This window comes from Mirounga leonina, unplaced genomic scaffold, assembly GCF_011800145.1.
Source record: "Mirounga leonina isolate KUSES-001 unplaced genomic scaffold, KU_Mleo_1.0 Mir_165, whole genome shotgun sequence".
Lineage (NCBI taxonomy): Eukaryota > Metazoa > Chordata > Mammalia > Carnivora > Phocidae > Mirounga > Mirounga leonina.
The window spans coordinates 20,814,499-20,831,448 of record NW_023270415.1 but is presented as its reverse complement, the minus strand read 5'-3'; the positions used below and the strand labels follow the sequence as shown (position 1 = coordinate 20,831,448).

Below are 16,950 nucleotides of genomic sequence, written 5' to 3'. Positions count from 1 at the left end.
CTGGCATCACAGAGCAGCTGGGACGAGTGAGTGACCTCTGATCTGGCAATGTGGAGCCCTACTCATTATTTGGGGTTGAGGCTAGGAAGGAGGTGCCACTAGTGATCTGTGATACTAAGATCTTTGCTGATTTTGATTTGGCCCCTGGTTTCCCAAGTCCAGCAAGGCTCGTGGCTGGTTGGTCACTATTAGGAGTTCTGGAATCATTTCTTGTGATTCAGGAGCAGGTTAAGTTACTCAACACGGACTCGGTAGAGTTCAGAGAGCTGTTCCCCTCGTTGCTGCCAACCACACAAAACAACCCTCTTTGAGATAATACCAATGCAATCAAGTTGGGCTTTTGTGATAAGGAAGGAGGAATGTCTTTTAACTCTGCCAGAAGTGGAGGTGTCAGCTTTAAGAAGGGATGAAACGTGCAGGCGAGCTCTGCAGGTGCTGTTATGCCTCCTCTCTCGAGTAGCCATTGGGAAGGTCAACCCATAGGACCCTCCCCAGGAGAGGCTGCAGCTGGATGAGGAAGAGCTCTCTGGCATGTTTATTTTACTCTGTGGGCCTGGCTTGTTTTAGAGTCAGTGCTTATACATCAGAGACCTGGGGTTTAGAACTCATGTTTTGTCATGATTGGCTCATGTGAGACAGTAGTCATGGCGTCTGGCTAATCAGATATGCCGTGTGCAAAGTGAGCCTTGAGCCCAGGGGAGAATTAACCCTCAGTTTCTCACACTACCATCCTTAACTGGCTGGAAAAGCCATGCAGGGCTGCTGAGCAGGACTACAGAGATGGTGGAAGAGATGGGCCTGGATGAGCTGGGAGGTCAGGCACAGCTTCTAGTGAGCTATTACCAAAACTGATCACAAAACAAGCAAAATATAAGAGAAGACTAAGATAAACAAAGACTGTTAAAAGAAGCTGTTGTCAGAAGGATACAAAAGGAAAGAGAAAGCCCTGAACATGAAAAATAACATAAAATTCAGGAGTATAACAAAGATTCAAAGTTTAAAATCAAGAGAGTTTATAAAAATAAAATATTAGCCTAGGGGTGCCTGGGTCGCTCAGTTGGGTAAGCATCTGCCTTCAGCTCAGGTCATAATCCCAGGGTCCTGGGATTGAGCCCTGAGTGGGGCTCCCTGCTCAGTGGAGAGCCTGCTTCTCCCTCTTCCCCTGCCCCTCCCCCTGCTTGTGCATGCACATGTGCGTGTGTGCTCTCTTCTCTCTCTCTCTCAAATAAATAAATAAATAAAATCTGCAAAAAAATTAACCTAATATAATTAGGGCTAAAAATGTAAGCAAACTTACTTAAGGTATGAGAATAGAAGGTAGCAAATAATTTGAAAGAGAAACTTGATAGTTAATTTTAGATCAAAATTCTTACAAAAAGTGTTTTAAAAAAGATAAAATGCATTACAAGTAAAGTAAGAGAGCAGCAGCTAAAACTGTTTATGATGTAAAAGTAAAAAGAGGTATTAGATTAGAATAAAGGTTAAATCTACAGGAGGAGAAAAGTTAAAAATGTGAAGGTAAATGGGATTAAAAATAGAAGTTAATGTGCTTTAATGTAAAGAAGCATAAATGATCACAAAATAGGGTGAAAAATAATTTAAGAAGAAAATTGAAATGGAAGGTAAAAGGTAAAACAACTTGGGGGAAAGTTAAGTGCAGGATTCACATGCTAGAAGCAGGTGAAGAGACAGTTACTAAGTTGTTGGTGGGTCAGCCTTCCTCAAAGGTTGTTTCTTTGTCAAACCAGCCATGATGTCCCTCCCCCCCACTGAAGGGGCCTTTTAGGCCCCTTCATTTATTTATTTTTTAGTTTTTAAAGATTTCATTTATTTATTTGAGAAGCATACATATGGGGGGAGGGACAGAGGGAAAGAAACAGACCCCCCCACTGAGCAGGGAGCCCAAGGAGGGCTCCATCCCAGGACCCTGGGATTATGACCTGAGCCAAAGGCAGATACTTACCTGACTGAGCCACCCAGGCGCCCTTCAGACCCCTTCATTTAATAGTGGCTTCTTAACTCTACAAAAGCTCACCCAGCTGAGGTTGGTTTTGGGTGGGTGGTTGTAACCCTCAGGTTGGGGTCTAGTTCCGTGCATCATATGTAGTAACAAAGGGTTGATATAATCTTCAGAAGAATAGCCCCAATCAGATATTGGTGATAGGCTAGCTGGTACCAGTGAGGTATTATTAAAGGAAGTAGGTCATTGCCACATGGTGACACACCATTTAGCCATAACGAATGTTCCAGAAGAATTTATTGATGTAAGAAATGTTTGAGGTATTATGGGAAAACATATTACAGAAAAATAACTACTGTGTAATTCCAGCTACTTAAAAAACTTATACAGTATATGAATAGTAAAAAGTATTTATTACTATTGTTACCATCATTATCTGGATGGTAAGGATTGTTTTTGTGCTCTTGAGAGTTATTTCTACAAGGAATTCATATTATATTTTGTAATCATTAGAAAAAAACCTAAAGGTTAAAAAAAAGAAAATAGCCACAGGCACATTCTCAGCTTCGGGAAGATAGTCTATGCTGGCCTTTGTGTGAGGAAAACTCCTGGGTCAAAAACAGTGACTCCAGAAAAGATAATTTATTAAGGTAATATAAAGATAAATATGCCTTCTGTTAAATAATGCATGTATTTGGCCTATACAAAATTAATACTTAATAATACTTGTTAGAGAATGAATAGGTGATCATTCAACATGTAAAAAATGCAAGTTAATATTTCTTCATGTTTGTTATATGCTAAGCACTTTATACGCATAATGGAAGCAGGGATTCGAACCCAGGAATTTGTAGTCTGGGATTTAACCACTGCATAGTACTGTATCTGATATGGCTCCTGCTGTCCAGGATAAAGAGCTACTTCGAAAGATAAGATATAAACATGTGAAGAAGAAGTAGAAGTGAAGAGCAAGGCATACTCAATTTCAAATGAATGAAATGGTCCAGGGTTCTCTGAAAGGGGTATGAAGCTGAATTGCGTACAATCCAGGGGAGATGTAGGACGGTCCTTTGGGGTGCAAGAGGAAAATTCTCCAGATGAGTCTGATGTTCTTAAAAGACAGCAGCAGTGGCTAAATAAAGGGCATGATTTGAGTCCCAAATATAAATACAGATACAATCTCTAAAGTTCTTTGTTTTTGGATGCTGTTAACTGGGTTTAACTGTGACATATATATGTGGTATGACTGGAATTAGGCCACTCTTGAAACTTGGAACTTCTAGTTCTATTTCTATCGCTAGTTCATTGGATAGCCTGGACTTCCCAGTGTAAGCTCCTCGTCATGACAGAAAACCAATGCAGAGTACTCCGTTCTGATGGCACACGGTCAAAAAACATGAAACTACCCACTCGATAGTGATTAGCTAATATCTCCAGAGCTGATATACACTGAAGACGACTTTTATCACTGATACCTGTTGTTAATCACGGCAGCACGTTCCGGGACTGACTGGGAGTGCTGAAGGTAATGGATAATGGGAGCGAGGTGGGTCGAGTGCCTAGTTCTACACTACTTCGTCAGTGGACACCACTGGCAAGATCCCTGCCCTCCTGGAGCTCATGTTCTTGTTGAGGAGGACAGGTGATACACAAGATGAACAAAGGAAATATAGAGTGTGTTGGGTGCGCTGAGGAGAGAAAAAGAAAGCAGAGAAAGAGTGGGAAGAATTGGGGAAAAAGTTTTAAATTTTTAGATAGGATGGCCAAGTAAGGCCTCAGTGAGAAGGGACTATTTGATTAACTACCTGGAGGAAGGAAGGGAGTGCACCATGAGGCTACCTGGGGGAAGAGCATTACACAACCACACCCACACCCACACAGAGCAAGTGCTAACACCGTCAGGTGGGAATGTGCCTGGCAGGGTGAGGAAGAGGGAGAAGGTCAGTTTGACTGGAGCTGGGTGAACCAGGAGAAGGTTAGGAGACAGAGCCGAGAGATCCTAGGGGGTGGGGCTAGTGTGGGGGCAGGTCCTTGTAGCCACATAAAAGGATTTGGGCTTTTATTGCGAGGGAGGTGGGAAGCCACTGGAGGGTGTGAACCAAGAAGTGACATGATGTGGCTCATGTTTCTAGAGATTGTTAGGGCTGTCCAGTTGAAAATGCATTGTAGGGAAGGAAGGGCAGAAGCAGGGATATGGGTTGGAAGGCCTGGAGCAATTTTCCAGATGATTGACCTTGGTGGCTTGGGCCAAGGTAGAGGCATGGAGAGGGAGGGGCATATTGGTTATGATTTGGTGGTAGAACCAGCAGGATTTACTGACATATTAGGTGTGAGCTGTGAGAATGAGGCTGGTGGGAAATATACATTATTTATACAGAAAAGGACACTGGGTAAATGTTTAAATCCTTTTACTGATAGGGATGCATGATGTAAAGGTGTGCAGGCCACTGGAATAGACAATATGTCGTCTACAGGGATTCTGAAGAGACAGAGACCACTCAGGGGAGGATGGGTAGTGCTGGACTTGGTTGGGCCTTGAAGAAGGGGCAGGATTCACACAGATAGGAAGGCCTGGGGGCACTGTGGGTCCTCAAGGGAAGGGAGGTGGCTCTGCCCAGGCCTGTTTTGAGAGTCAGTCAGTGTGGAGTCGTGAGTGTAGGCGGTAGGTTTTAAGATTAAAATGGAAAAAAAAAAAAAAAGAAATGGTGGCAGGAGGCCAACTTGTCCCACCCTTGAACTCCAGATAGAGTAGTTTAGACTTTCTTTAGGCAGTGTGTGTGTGTGTGTGTGTGTGTGTGTGTGATTGGGACTTTTGGACTGGGAGAGTGAGGATATGAATTTGCATCAACAATTTGCCCCTCTGTTAAGCTCTGAATGAGTGCCATTGGTTAATCAATTAATAAATGTTAGCTCAGTGGCCACAATGATTTATTTACTAAATGGGACTGTGTCAACGAGTTATTCTCTCTCTCCATCCCTAGTGTTACATACTTACTGATTTGTAGATATAGCATATGTAGTATAGTTACATAGTATAACGTCAATGTAGTTATATAAATGTATGTACATACCTATTTATGAGAATGATTCAGTTGGCCTCAGTGTTTGCTATATATTACAAATATTTTTCTTCTGATTGCATAGCTGCATTTTAAAAGCTTTCTCTGTATTTTATAAAGTAGTTAAGGTCTTTGGGTGAGTGTGACTTAACTGGTTTTCCATTCACTGTGTAATTGCGAGGTCTTGCCAATACCCATGCTGCACGCTGCTGCTGGGCCTTCCGAGACACTGCCCTCAAGTACCCCAGGCATAAACAGTATGGCGGAAGTACCCTTTTCCCTGTCTGTGTTTGTAAGACAGTCTCTTTCATGCCAGAACTATTTTGGGAAGATGATTCATGTCACATTTTGGCCTCATTACAGTTTTAAGTTGTAAATGGTTTGCCTGGAGGTGTAAACATAAATTTTATCTCCATATGCATATGGGAAAACCTGGAACTGAAAAAGCACTGTTTCTTCTTGAGTTCTGTTTCAGGCTATAAATGGAGAGGGTAACGAGATATTTATCAAAACTCTGATTTTGTTTTATTAAGAGCATGCTTCCAAAAGAATGCCAGAAAGCGTGCTTCCAAAAGAATGCCAACAATTACTTGTGGCTATGCTTCCTCCCATTCTCCATTTCCAAACACAGATGGAGAAGTCGGAGCAGCTAGTGTCTTATTGTTACAAGCAGATGATTCTGTAAAATAAATAAACGGTGCGCTTTCTCTTTTGAAATAGTGTGAAAAGTGAGAGCAAGTGTTAAATTACTGTCTGTAGTTATAAGTCACAGGAGGTACAAGTTTATTCAAAGTTTATTTAGGTGCAGAAGATAAAGTTAAGGTGAAGTTATTCTGATTAGTTCAATTTGCTCTTTGGTAAATATAGTACTATTTAAAGGGTATGGCAAACCAGGTATTTATTCAGTGGTTTAAGTGCATGATGGCAGTAGAAATGAGAAATATGTTATACCTGAGTTTATCATGCCTTGAACACAGGAGCATCTTAACAGTGTTTATAGATTTTTCTCCAAATAACAGGAAAAAAAAAAGTGGATTTGGAGTGTTAGCCACACTCCAGATTTTTCTATGACTTTCAAGGAATTTCATATCCTACCTCAAAATTAAGATTTGACAAATTATTTTTTTATTTGAAATCACAGCAGTGAAAATAGTATAAAGGAATGACAATGAATTTATTGTTATTTTTTGCTATAAGCCCATTTTGATGGCCAATTTTTTTTTTTTTTTGGATAGAATGACACACTTTCTGATCTATTGATACAACCCCTTCCCCTCCTGCTTTGGTCATGTGCTTTAAAAAATTATTTTCTAATGCAGCTGTGGGTTGGTGCTATCTGTTTCGATCTTTTCACTGATGCCATTTAAGGAGATTTATTAATCTTTACGTAAGATTCCTCAATTAGCAATAAACCAAATGCATTGTGAGCTCTTCTTTGACTCCAAAGTGGTGATTTGAAAAATATTCATGATTTGAGGTGCTTAAGCATCTTTGCCAACTCGATTAAATCCAGCTTCATGGCAGAACCTGGCCTTGAGTTCCGTCATTCTGTTGGAATCTTCCAGCTGTGACAAGTGACATCTACTTTTTTTTCATTTTCTTCTTATCTTGAGATGACCTTTTATTTATTTATTTTTTAATCTTGAAACGACCTTTTATCTTCTCTGGGTTATCCAGTGACTGCTCATTAACTAGCACTTTCAGAAATTTAAATTAGTGGGTCTGGGGTGGGACCTGAGCACTTCTATTAAAAAACAAAAGTTGGAGCGCGTGGGTAGCTCAGTCGTTAAGCGTCTGCCTTTGGCTCAGGTCATGGTCCCAGGGTCCTGGGATCGAGTCCCACATCGGGCTCCCTGCTCGGCGGGAAGCCTGCTTCTTCCTCTCCCACTCCCCCTGCTTGTGTTCTCTCTCTGGCTGTGTCTCTCTCTGTCAAATAAATAAATAAAATCTTTAAAACAATAACAACAACAACAACTGAAAAGCTGTCCAGACATGATTCTAATGTTCTAAAAGGACAATAGGCAGCAGCTGAATAAAGGGCATGATTTGAAACCCAAATGTAAATATAGACACATCTCTAAAGTTCTTTGGTTTTGGATGCTGTTCCCTGGGTTTAACTGTGACGTATATACGTGGTATGACTGAAATTAGACCACACTTGAAACTTAAGGACCATGTTTCTCTATTTCACGTTTCCCCTTGTGTCTTCTCAGCCATCATGTATGTCATGGGAGCACTTGGTCCTGCAGTGGGATATTTATTAGGTGGACTTCTTATTGGTTTTTATGTCGATCCCAGAAATCCTGTTAACCTTGATCAGAATGACCCTCGTTTCATTGGAAACTGGTAAGAATTGTTTACTACATTTTTCATTTCGTTTGTTATTAATGATAGTTCAAGTCGTAGTACCCTTGTAGTTAAAATAAAAATTTCCCCCATGGGAATATGAAAAACAGCTAAAAGTTGCCTAGAAGGGAGTGGAAGGCAGAATAGTAATCCCCCAGAGATATCCATGTCCTAAGCTCCAGAACCTACGGATGTGTTGGCTTACATGGCAGAAGAGACTTTGCAGATGTGTTTAAGTTAAGGATCTTGAGATAGGAAGGTTTTCCTGATGTCGGACAGGAATGGGCCCCGTATAATCACAAGTGTCCCTATTAGGGAAAGAGGGAGGCTGGAGGGTCAGAGTAAGAAAGAGATATGGTGATTGAAGCAGAGGTTGAAGTGACATACTTTGGGGATGGAAGAAGGTATCATGAACCAAGGAACACACTCGGGACTCTAGAATCTAGGAAACCCAAGAAAATAGGTTCTTCCCTAGAGCCTCCGGAAGGAATGCAACCTTGCCAACCCACTTGAGATTTCTGACCTCCAGAGCTATAAGATAACACATTTGTGTTGTTTTAAGCCACTAAGTGTGGTGTAGTTTGTTATAGCAGCAACGGGGGACTAATGCTGAGGGCTTGGGAGCATCGGCTTAATCCACCTTCTTTAGGGTTGATGCGCTTTTTGCTATAAATAGCAGAGTGGAGGAGGAGAGGGTGGCTGTGTTGGGGCTTTCCTGTGTGCTCGAGTCCTAGCTTTCATTATCTTTTCTGTGCCTTTTAAAAAATATTTTCTTCCCACGTCCTTATTAGATTAGCATTTCTGCTTTGTCAACCCTCCCTGACTGCCCAAAACTCCAGTCCCTCCCCGCCTTTTTTCCATCGTCACATTCTTAGTGAATCTTTTCACTTGGTAATTGTTTTTCCAATGGAGTGCTGTAGATTTAGCTGTTCTCTCACTTGCTAGCCCTTAACTGTCTTGCTAAATAAGTAATTTTTCGGACTTAGAATGAGAACTCCAACTTTGGATGTTAGGTTATTTATCCGCATAGCCAGGGCTGTGTTTCAGTTCTTCATAATCCTCAACTTGAACATGAGTTATTTCTTCATGATAGCAAGCACTAACTGAAAAGTATTGGCTTCCTGAATTCATTTAACATGGATTAGTAATAGGTATACATTGATAAGACATGTTCATTTTATAACAAAGAGAATAGTTCAGTATTAGAAATTAGTTTCCACTAATTACTTTAGAAGGAGTTTCTAAGAGTTTCTTAGATAACTTGTGTTATCTCTGCATTTCATTATAAGATAATCTCATAACTCTGAAGTACATGGGAATAATGCTTAACGCTATCTATTTTCAAAGCAGTTAAGAAATATTAATCAAGTTATATAACGTTTATTTTCATAAGTAATGCTCTTTGAAAATGGATGTGCTAAGATTTAGATGAACCTGGGCTGGTAGAATTTTCAAATCGTAAAAAAGGAAGTTTCCTTGTCAGCATTAGGGGAATAACACAGGAATTTTAAGTTCTTGACCACTAGTGAAATTTTTGGCCTCAACCACTGTTTTCTTTGCATTTCTGAAGTAAATAAGAGTAAGGATTTTTTTATTCTCAGAAAAGAAGATTAGACAAGACAGTAGAAAAGACAATATGTATATGAACATTCAGTGTACATTCTGTGTTCTATATAGGTGTCCATGAAAAGAGCATGGCAATAAGGGAACATCTAGAGGGAGGGAGAAAGGGGAGGAGGACCAACTTGGGGGCAGGGAGAAGGAAGGAGACAGGAGCTTTTAGGCTTACAAGTACTTTATGCTGACTTTTAAAAGTTTTCTAGACATCTATCTAATTGGTTGCAAAGTAGGGTAATTAAGAGTACAGACCCCAAAGCCATACTGTCCAGGGTTTAAATCTCTGTCTGCCACCTAATAGCTGTGTGACCCTGGGGGAAGTTACTTAACTTCTCTGTGCCTCAGTTGTTGGTTTTAAAAGAATCTATAAAATGGAAGTAATTACAGTATCTACTTCATAGGGTTGTTGTGAGGAATAAATGAGTCTATACATGTGGGGCTTTAAATAGTTCTTGCTATCTAGTATGTGTTAGCTATTATTAAGTCCTTTGAATTTAATCTATTAATCTATGATTAATCTACATAATCTATGTAATCTATGTTCTGTTAATCTGTTTTAATGGTCCAATATTAAAAATTGAATTTTATTTATTGAGTAGCTCTGTTTGTAACAGACTTCTACCTTTACCAAAGACAGAGTTATTTGATACAATGCTATTTAATCCAATGCCTAGCAGTAATGATGGATTTTTCAATAAACATGTGCTGAAAGATTGAAGAAAGGAATGAAGAAATGAATAATGCTAATGTTTATTGGGTGCTTACTGTGTGTCAAGCATTCTACTAAGAGCTTCACAAACGTTTTTGTTTGAACTTCATATGTTTAAGCCTACATATATAACAACCATATGTACTCACTAATATTATGCCCATTTTACAGATGAGGAAATTGATGTCCTGTGATTTGAATAACTTGCCCAAAGCCTCAGAGGCAGTGAGAGCTGGGATAAAAAACTGAGTACAGGGCAAATCTCTTAGTCAATATACTTAACTGGCCCTACTTTATGAATAATCTCTGAGGGGTGGTTTGTAAAAGGGACTTAGGGACCCTGGTTTTTCAATTTTAGCTCTTACTGATGGGTCTTTTCCTAATATATAACTCACACTTTCTTTTTTTTTTTAAAGATTTTATTTATTTATTTAAGAGAGAGCGAGAGAGAGCTCACAAGACTGGGGGCGGGGGCAGGGCAGAGGGAGAAGCAGACTCCTCGCTGAGTGGGGAGCCCGACGCGGGACTTGATCCCAGGACCCGGGGACCATGACCTGAGCTGAAGGCAGATGCTTAACCGACTGAGCCACCCAGGCACCCCTAATATGCACTTTTCTGCCTTCCTCAGCTTCTCTCGGGGTCTTTTTTGGCCTCATCATTATATCATGCATTTTGTCAATGCTACTGAAGACCACTGAAGAATGTGGGCCAGTTTGCTCAGCTTTGAAAAACCCCCAAACTTTTATACTATTTTTATATTATTTTTGTTTATTTGCTCTAATTCTTCCCCTCCTTCTGTTATTTGCTCTTACTATGGACTACTGTAAGTGTATCTTTAATGTTTGCATATAATTTTAAGTTGATGGCTCTGAGTGGAGGTGTGGGGAGGACCTGAGTACAGATCTACAAAAAAAACAAAAACAAAACTAGCTACCATGAAGTGATTGTTGATTTGGGGGCAGGCATTTTTTCAGGTCCATTATATACATTGTCTTATTAATTTTGATGACTCCAAAAAGCAGTTAGCATTATTCCCCTTTCAGATGAGAAGGTTGGTTTGGGAAAGTGAAATAATTTCCCCAGGATCTTAGAGCCAGTAGGTCATAAAGACAAGACAAAAAAACCATATTTGTCTGAAACCACAGCTCAAGAACTGTCCCTTATATTGCACTGTTTGTCCTGTTCTGCTTTTGGAACTGAAGGAGTCCAAGGGGCTTGAAGGCAGAATTGTAGAAAGAGATTCAAAGGTGGCAGATAAGCAGGGGCAGTTTATTAGTAAAGGCCTCATAAGCAGCCAGGTACTACAGGGGCCAGATATGATCGTAGCTATGTTCTCTGCAGACATTTAAAGAATTAAAAAAAAAAAATCTATCTCATTCAGTTTATTTATTCAGGAAATTTTTTGAGTATGTCAGTCACTGGGTTCTAGGTTATACTGAATAATTGAAATTGCTAGAAGTCTGCCCTGAGCAATCTTCTCAAAATAAAGCCTTTTTTTCCAATTGTTTAAAAATCTTTATTTGATATAACTCTAAGTATCTTTGAAAATAGCATACTGGATTATTAATAACTGGTTCATGGAATTATTCTGTCAGTGAAACTGTGACTTTTAACAGCTGATAACAGTACTTTAATAGAAGCACTATCTTTTTAAAAATGAATTTTCACTTTGCAATTGATCTGTATTCCTAATGGGTTGAATTCAACATTGATGCTTAGAATGCTGCTTGCGTTCAGGTTACAGCTGATGCGAATGTGCTGAGACAGAGGACAGAGTCTGAGCATCAAGAATTTGCAAGCTTGAAGGACAAAGATTAGAGCTGAGGAGTCCTAGTAAGAAAGTGGCAACCCTGTTCTGTAGGATCAGGGGCCTCTACTTGCTAAGAAAGGATTGAAAGGGGACTGAGAGATTGCCCTTGAGGAATTATGCAGACAAGAAGCCCAAGGCCTTAACACATGGCTCTAATGCCAGACTAGAATTTGAGTACTATTCTCTATATTTACTTCTTAGTCTCTGCAGCTTGGCAACCTCAGATGAGTTCAAAGACAGACTCTCAGTTCAACATAGCTCACGGTCTGCTTCTCCTAGGAAGCTTTCTGACACACATTTCCTTTATCTGAGCTTTTATAGCATTCATAGTCTGTACCACATCATCTGACACTTAATTGTATACATGCTTGCATTTCTTGGAGATTGTTTCTTGTATTTTTAGCTCCCTTACCCATAGGTTGTAAGTTCTTGAAGGCAACAATCAAATATAAATGTCTTTGGTGGCCCTCACGGTTAAGTGTTGTAAGGACTAGCTAAGAGGGTCAATATATTCTTAAGTGCTTGCAGAAAAATATTTGAATGCCATTAGCAATTTAAAATACATTCCACATGAGATATGAATGGTTTTCTTTTAAGAAAGATGTGTCTATTTTGGTCCATAAAGCATGCTATAGAGTCTATATTATTTTTCTATTATATTTATGAGTTATTTATTTATTTTATTTTTTATTTTTTGATTTATTATGAAATGCACATTATAGCAGAGCTAACAAATATTTCAATAAAATTCTAATCTGGTTGCTAATTATAATATTCATTATAATACTAGTATGATTATCAGGCAGATTTCTCATTTATAACATAGGGAGGAGTCCTGTGTTTTCTTAGTTTGTCCAACTTCCTACTGCTTTACAATTGTTTTGCTTTACAGAAGTTTTCCCTGGAGAATTTTATTACCATGAGCTTCTACTTTGCTAATTTGTTCTCATTCATAATGCAAGAGCCATAAATGCCATTCACATTTCCCAATTTTTTAGGTGGAGTGGATTCCTCCTTTGTGCCGTTGCAATGTTTCTTGTGATATTCCCAATGTTTACTTTTCCAAAAAAGCTTCCTCCTCGACACAAGAAAAAGAAAAAGAAAAAATTTTCTGCTGATATTGTTAGTGATGATGACGTTATGAAGGAGAAGTCAAACAATAGTGCACAAGTGGACAAAAAAGTTTCTTCTTTGGGATTTGGAAAGAATGTCAGAGGTAAAGTATATATTTTGAGTGAATACGTGCCCAACATTTTATTTTATTTTGTTTTGTTTTTATTTTTTTTTTTTGCACACGGTTATTTTAGATCAGTGCTACTCAAAGTGTGGACCCAGGTCAGTTCTGCCCCAGCAACTGTTACTGGCCTGTGACAAGATAAGTACTGAAATTTTGAGTAAGCCTTGAGAAACTTTTAAAGAAATTTGACAGTAATTTTATGCCTATTGAATCTAATAATAATAATAATAATAAACTGGGCTTCCATTTTGTACATTAAAAAAAACTCATTTTCTTAATTCATTTTTAATATATTTTGCAAAAGTATCAGTACGTGATAGACTGGAAATATTAATTTAAAAGTGGTTCTTCATCACAGATTGTTTGAGAAGCACTGATTGAGATCCTAAAGATACAGATTTTAAATATGTCATTTACTGTAATGAGAGATGTCTGAGTTTTAAAATACTGTGTTCTATGATGAATGGTTTGTTTCAAGGGCATGGTGGGTTTGGTAGTGTGGCCAGATCCTTACCCAAATATAAAACCTATTACTAGACAGCAATCTCATTCAACAGTGGCTCTGTCAGATGCTTGTAAGTGTTCATAGAGAAGAGTAGCCAAGAAATTGGCCTCTAAATGTCCAGATAGTTTCAGTGATGTGTACTTGTCTATTTTTTCATTTTTATTTGTCTTAAAAACAAGAACTTTATTAAAACTAGGTTAGGCATTCTCAAACCTAAACAATTTAATTTTAACCAGGCAATATTTGTTCAGTGTTCAGTGTATCTGTTGGGTAGTGCTACACTCCCATTAATTTCAGCCTATTTCCTAAATTCCCTGAATTGATTTTTTTTTGAAATTATGAAGCATAATATTTATCAAGTGCTTGCATCAGTCAAGGTCGTTTTAGGTAAAATTTACCTAGGCACATTATCATCTCACTTTGACTATATAAACACTGAAGCCAAAGAGGAAACTTTCAGGCCTAGAAGGAAGTTACTAGTATATTATGGAACTGTCCCTGCAGCCAAAGAAAAATAATGGTTAGATTGGACTACTTTTAAGACTATATTTGTTTAGAGCAAGTGAAGTCACTTTTCTTTGAAAATGTTCCTTCCCAATTAAGTTTTAGATCTGCTTCCCCTACTCGCCCTCCCCTACCCATTGTTTTGTGACAATGTGTACTTTTGGAACTGCAAACATTACTTCTGCTATAATACCATCAAGGCTTCCTTGGATGCTAGTGTGACCTGAGCTCTTACCACATGGACCACCATTTTTCTTGGATGTCTTATGGATCATAAAGTCTATTACCAAAGGAGTAATTTTTTTTTTACAACTTGATTAAGAGCAAGATTGACATTAAAGAATTTACAATACAGGAGTAGACTTAGAGTCTTAATTTATGAAGAATATAAAGTAGACTCAAGGAGAGAAATACAGACCTAGGTAAGCTAAAATTGTATACTTTATAGCTTAGGGGTAGATGGCTTGAATGTGAAATATATGCCCTGTTGGATAGTTGAGAAAAGGAAGAGAAGACTGATATCAAACACCAATCACAGATATGACCATAGATGGGAATGGCGTTCCTTTGGAGGATAAAGTGTAGACAATGATGTTAATGCCCTGTCTACCTCTGGGACCTTACTGTCTTAGGGGCGGAGGCCTGCTGACCGCTGGTACCTGCCTGAAGAACTGTAGGTCTTCCTCACCTGAAGGTCTCCTTTTGCCCGAAGGTTTTCTTTCTGGGCTGGGAAACCTCTTGGCTCCTGCTCAAGGCTGGCATCAAGTGCCAAGGAATTAACACTCCCCCACCCCCACACACAACAGTCTTAACCACTGGCTGATGAACACCCTAGCTTCCCCATTTGATGGGTGAGACAGTTCTGAGTTCTATTTCTACATCCCTTGTAGGCTGCTTTTGCTTCCTGTGCATCACGTTCGCACTCCCTGAGCAGCGTTTTCTGAGACTCCCAAATAAACTGCGTGGACTTGAATCTTTGACTCAGGACCTACTTCTGGGGGGAAGCACACTTAGGCATGTGGGTTCAAAAGCTGTCATGGAATTTTAAGATTGTTTTTCCAAATTGAATCTATATACTATTTTATTGTATATCATCTTGTACTGCTAGGGATTTCTCTTCTCCATTTTTTCTATGCTCAATATGATAGATTAGGTTATTTTCTTTTAAAGGAAAGAATAAGAGGAGTCTGTTAGCAGTGATGGGTAGTTGGTCTATAAAGTCTGTTTCCTGTCTGATTTTCCTGTCAGTGTTTCTGATATATTCTCAGCTTTATCATTCTATGCCTTCATTGTGATGACTGATCTCACTTCTGCCTCTAAATCTCCTGATTAGGACACAGAGCTGGTTCATTTTTTACTTTCACTTGCACTGAATTCTCTAATTGTATCTAGACTGGACTTTCAAGAGCCACTTTCTCCTGTTAGAAAAGAAGCCTGTTTTAATGAGAGTCTATAGTGCAAATGTTTCGCTAAAAATGATTCAAATGATGTTGATGATGTAGAAATAATATTCAATTAGAATATTTAAAATTAATTCATATTTATCTTGCACTTACTGATTTCCTCCAGATTATATAATACCTATCACCTATAGGAAATGACAGTCTAATATTTAATCTGGTTTTCAAAAGCACAAATTAAATCGCTGGGAGTCATTCAACTGTTGATATAATTTTTTATTATAAAACTGAGATTCATCATTAAGGCCTTGAAATAAAGAATGGTTGCTAAGATTTCATTTTGAATTAAATCTGAGTTTGATTCTCAGATTCTTTTTTCCTCTTTTTTTCATATTTGGAATTTGGATACCAGTATTAGCTTCTTCAGAGAGAAGGTGGCAGGATATCTAAGTTAATAACTCATACTTCCTTAAAAAAATGATTTGGGCCATACAAATCCACTCTCCGCCTCCACATTTTAATGATAGACATTGGGAAAATCTGACTCAGTGTTTCTAGATTCTTATTATAAATTATGCAAGAGTAAGACTGTTTTAAAACACCACAAAGGAGAAGGTAGAATTTTTAGTGTGTCTGATTCACCTTTCCATAAAGAGATTAGCATTGATCGCATCAAATCTTACCAATAAAAATAAACACTTAAAATATTTAACTGGATCACTTTTCCTGAGGTTTGAGGTCCAGCATTTTAAAAGTCTTCCAAATTTAGCTGGATATCTTCCTAAATAGAAAACTTTCTTTTTTTTTAAAGATTTTTTATTTATTTATTTGAGAGAGAGAGAATGAGAGAGAGCACATGAGAGGGGGGAGGGTCAGAGGGAGACGCAGACTCCCTGCCGAGCAGGGAGCCCGATGCGGGACTCGATCCAGGGACTCCAGGATCATGACCTGAGCCGAAGGCAGTCGCTTAACCAACTGAGCCACCCAGGCGCCCTAAATAGAAAACTTTTGGTGGCCGTTAATCATAATAAACATTTTATTTTTGTATCCACTTTTAATCTTTTAGCTGCTTAGCATTATTAGTTAGCATAAAATATAACAGATTTTTCTCTGTTAGACTTTTGTCTGTGTTAGACTGCAATATGTTTATAATCTTAACTGAATAAAATAGTTAACTCTGAGATGAGCAGGGAGCCCGTTGCAGGGCTCGATCCCAGGACCCCGGGATCGTAACTTGAGCCGAAGGCAGACACTTAACCAACTGAGCCACCCAGGTGTCCCTCTCCAAAGCATTGTACCTCCTGCCCTCCTCTATTTTTCTCCTTAGTATATCACTGTCTAACATACCATATATTTTACTTATCTTATTGTTGTCTCCACAGTGAGAAAGTAAGCCCCATGAAGGCAAGGATATTGTGTCTACCATGTTCCCTGATGAATTTATACCACCTTATAGATAATCAATATTTGATGAATGAATTATTGAGGAAGGAGAGGTTGTGTCTATAGGATGTGGCAACTGATATGGGGATAATGGGGAGATATAGGTATCAAAGATGGTTTCAGGATTTCAACCTCAGATAATGGGGGAAAGGGACAGAAGGAATACATTCCAAATTTGAGCTGCCCACGAACATCCAGAACTATTGCATGTGGCCTTTTGCTAAGTATTTTAAAACTGGTATAGTGTGGAATATGTTGGGGTCAATCCTTGACTCAGCAAAGAGGGATCACCAAAGCCAGGTGCCTGGTCTATGCTATCTTAGCTCTCTTGCATATTGTCTTTGCTCCCTTGCTAAATTA

The 16,950-nt window shown here is 38.8% G+C and overlaps 1 protein-coding gene across 2 annotated transcripts in view; it reads left to right on the top strand.

Moving 5' to 3' along the window:
- SLCO5A1 (solute carrier organic anion transporter family member 5A1) overlaps nt 1-16,950 on the top strand; it is a 133,631-nt gene that overhangs the window by 47,502 nt on the left and 69,179 nt on the right. For both annotated transcript variants that reach the window (XM_035011306.1, XM_035011305.1), the window contains exons 3-4: nt 7,233-7,365; nt 12,500-12,717. In XM_035011306.1, coding sequence (XP_034867197.1) covers nt 7,233-7,365; nt 12,500-12,717 — 351 coding nt within the window. The remainder of the gene's footprint in view (nt 1-7,232; nt 7,366-12,499; nt 12,718-16,950) is intronic.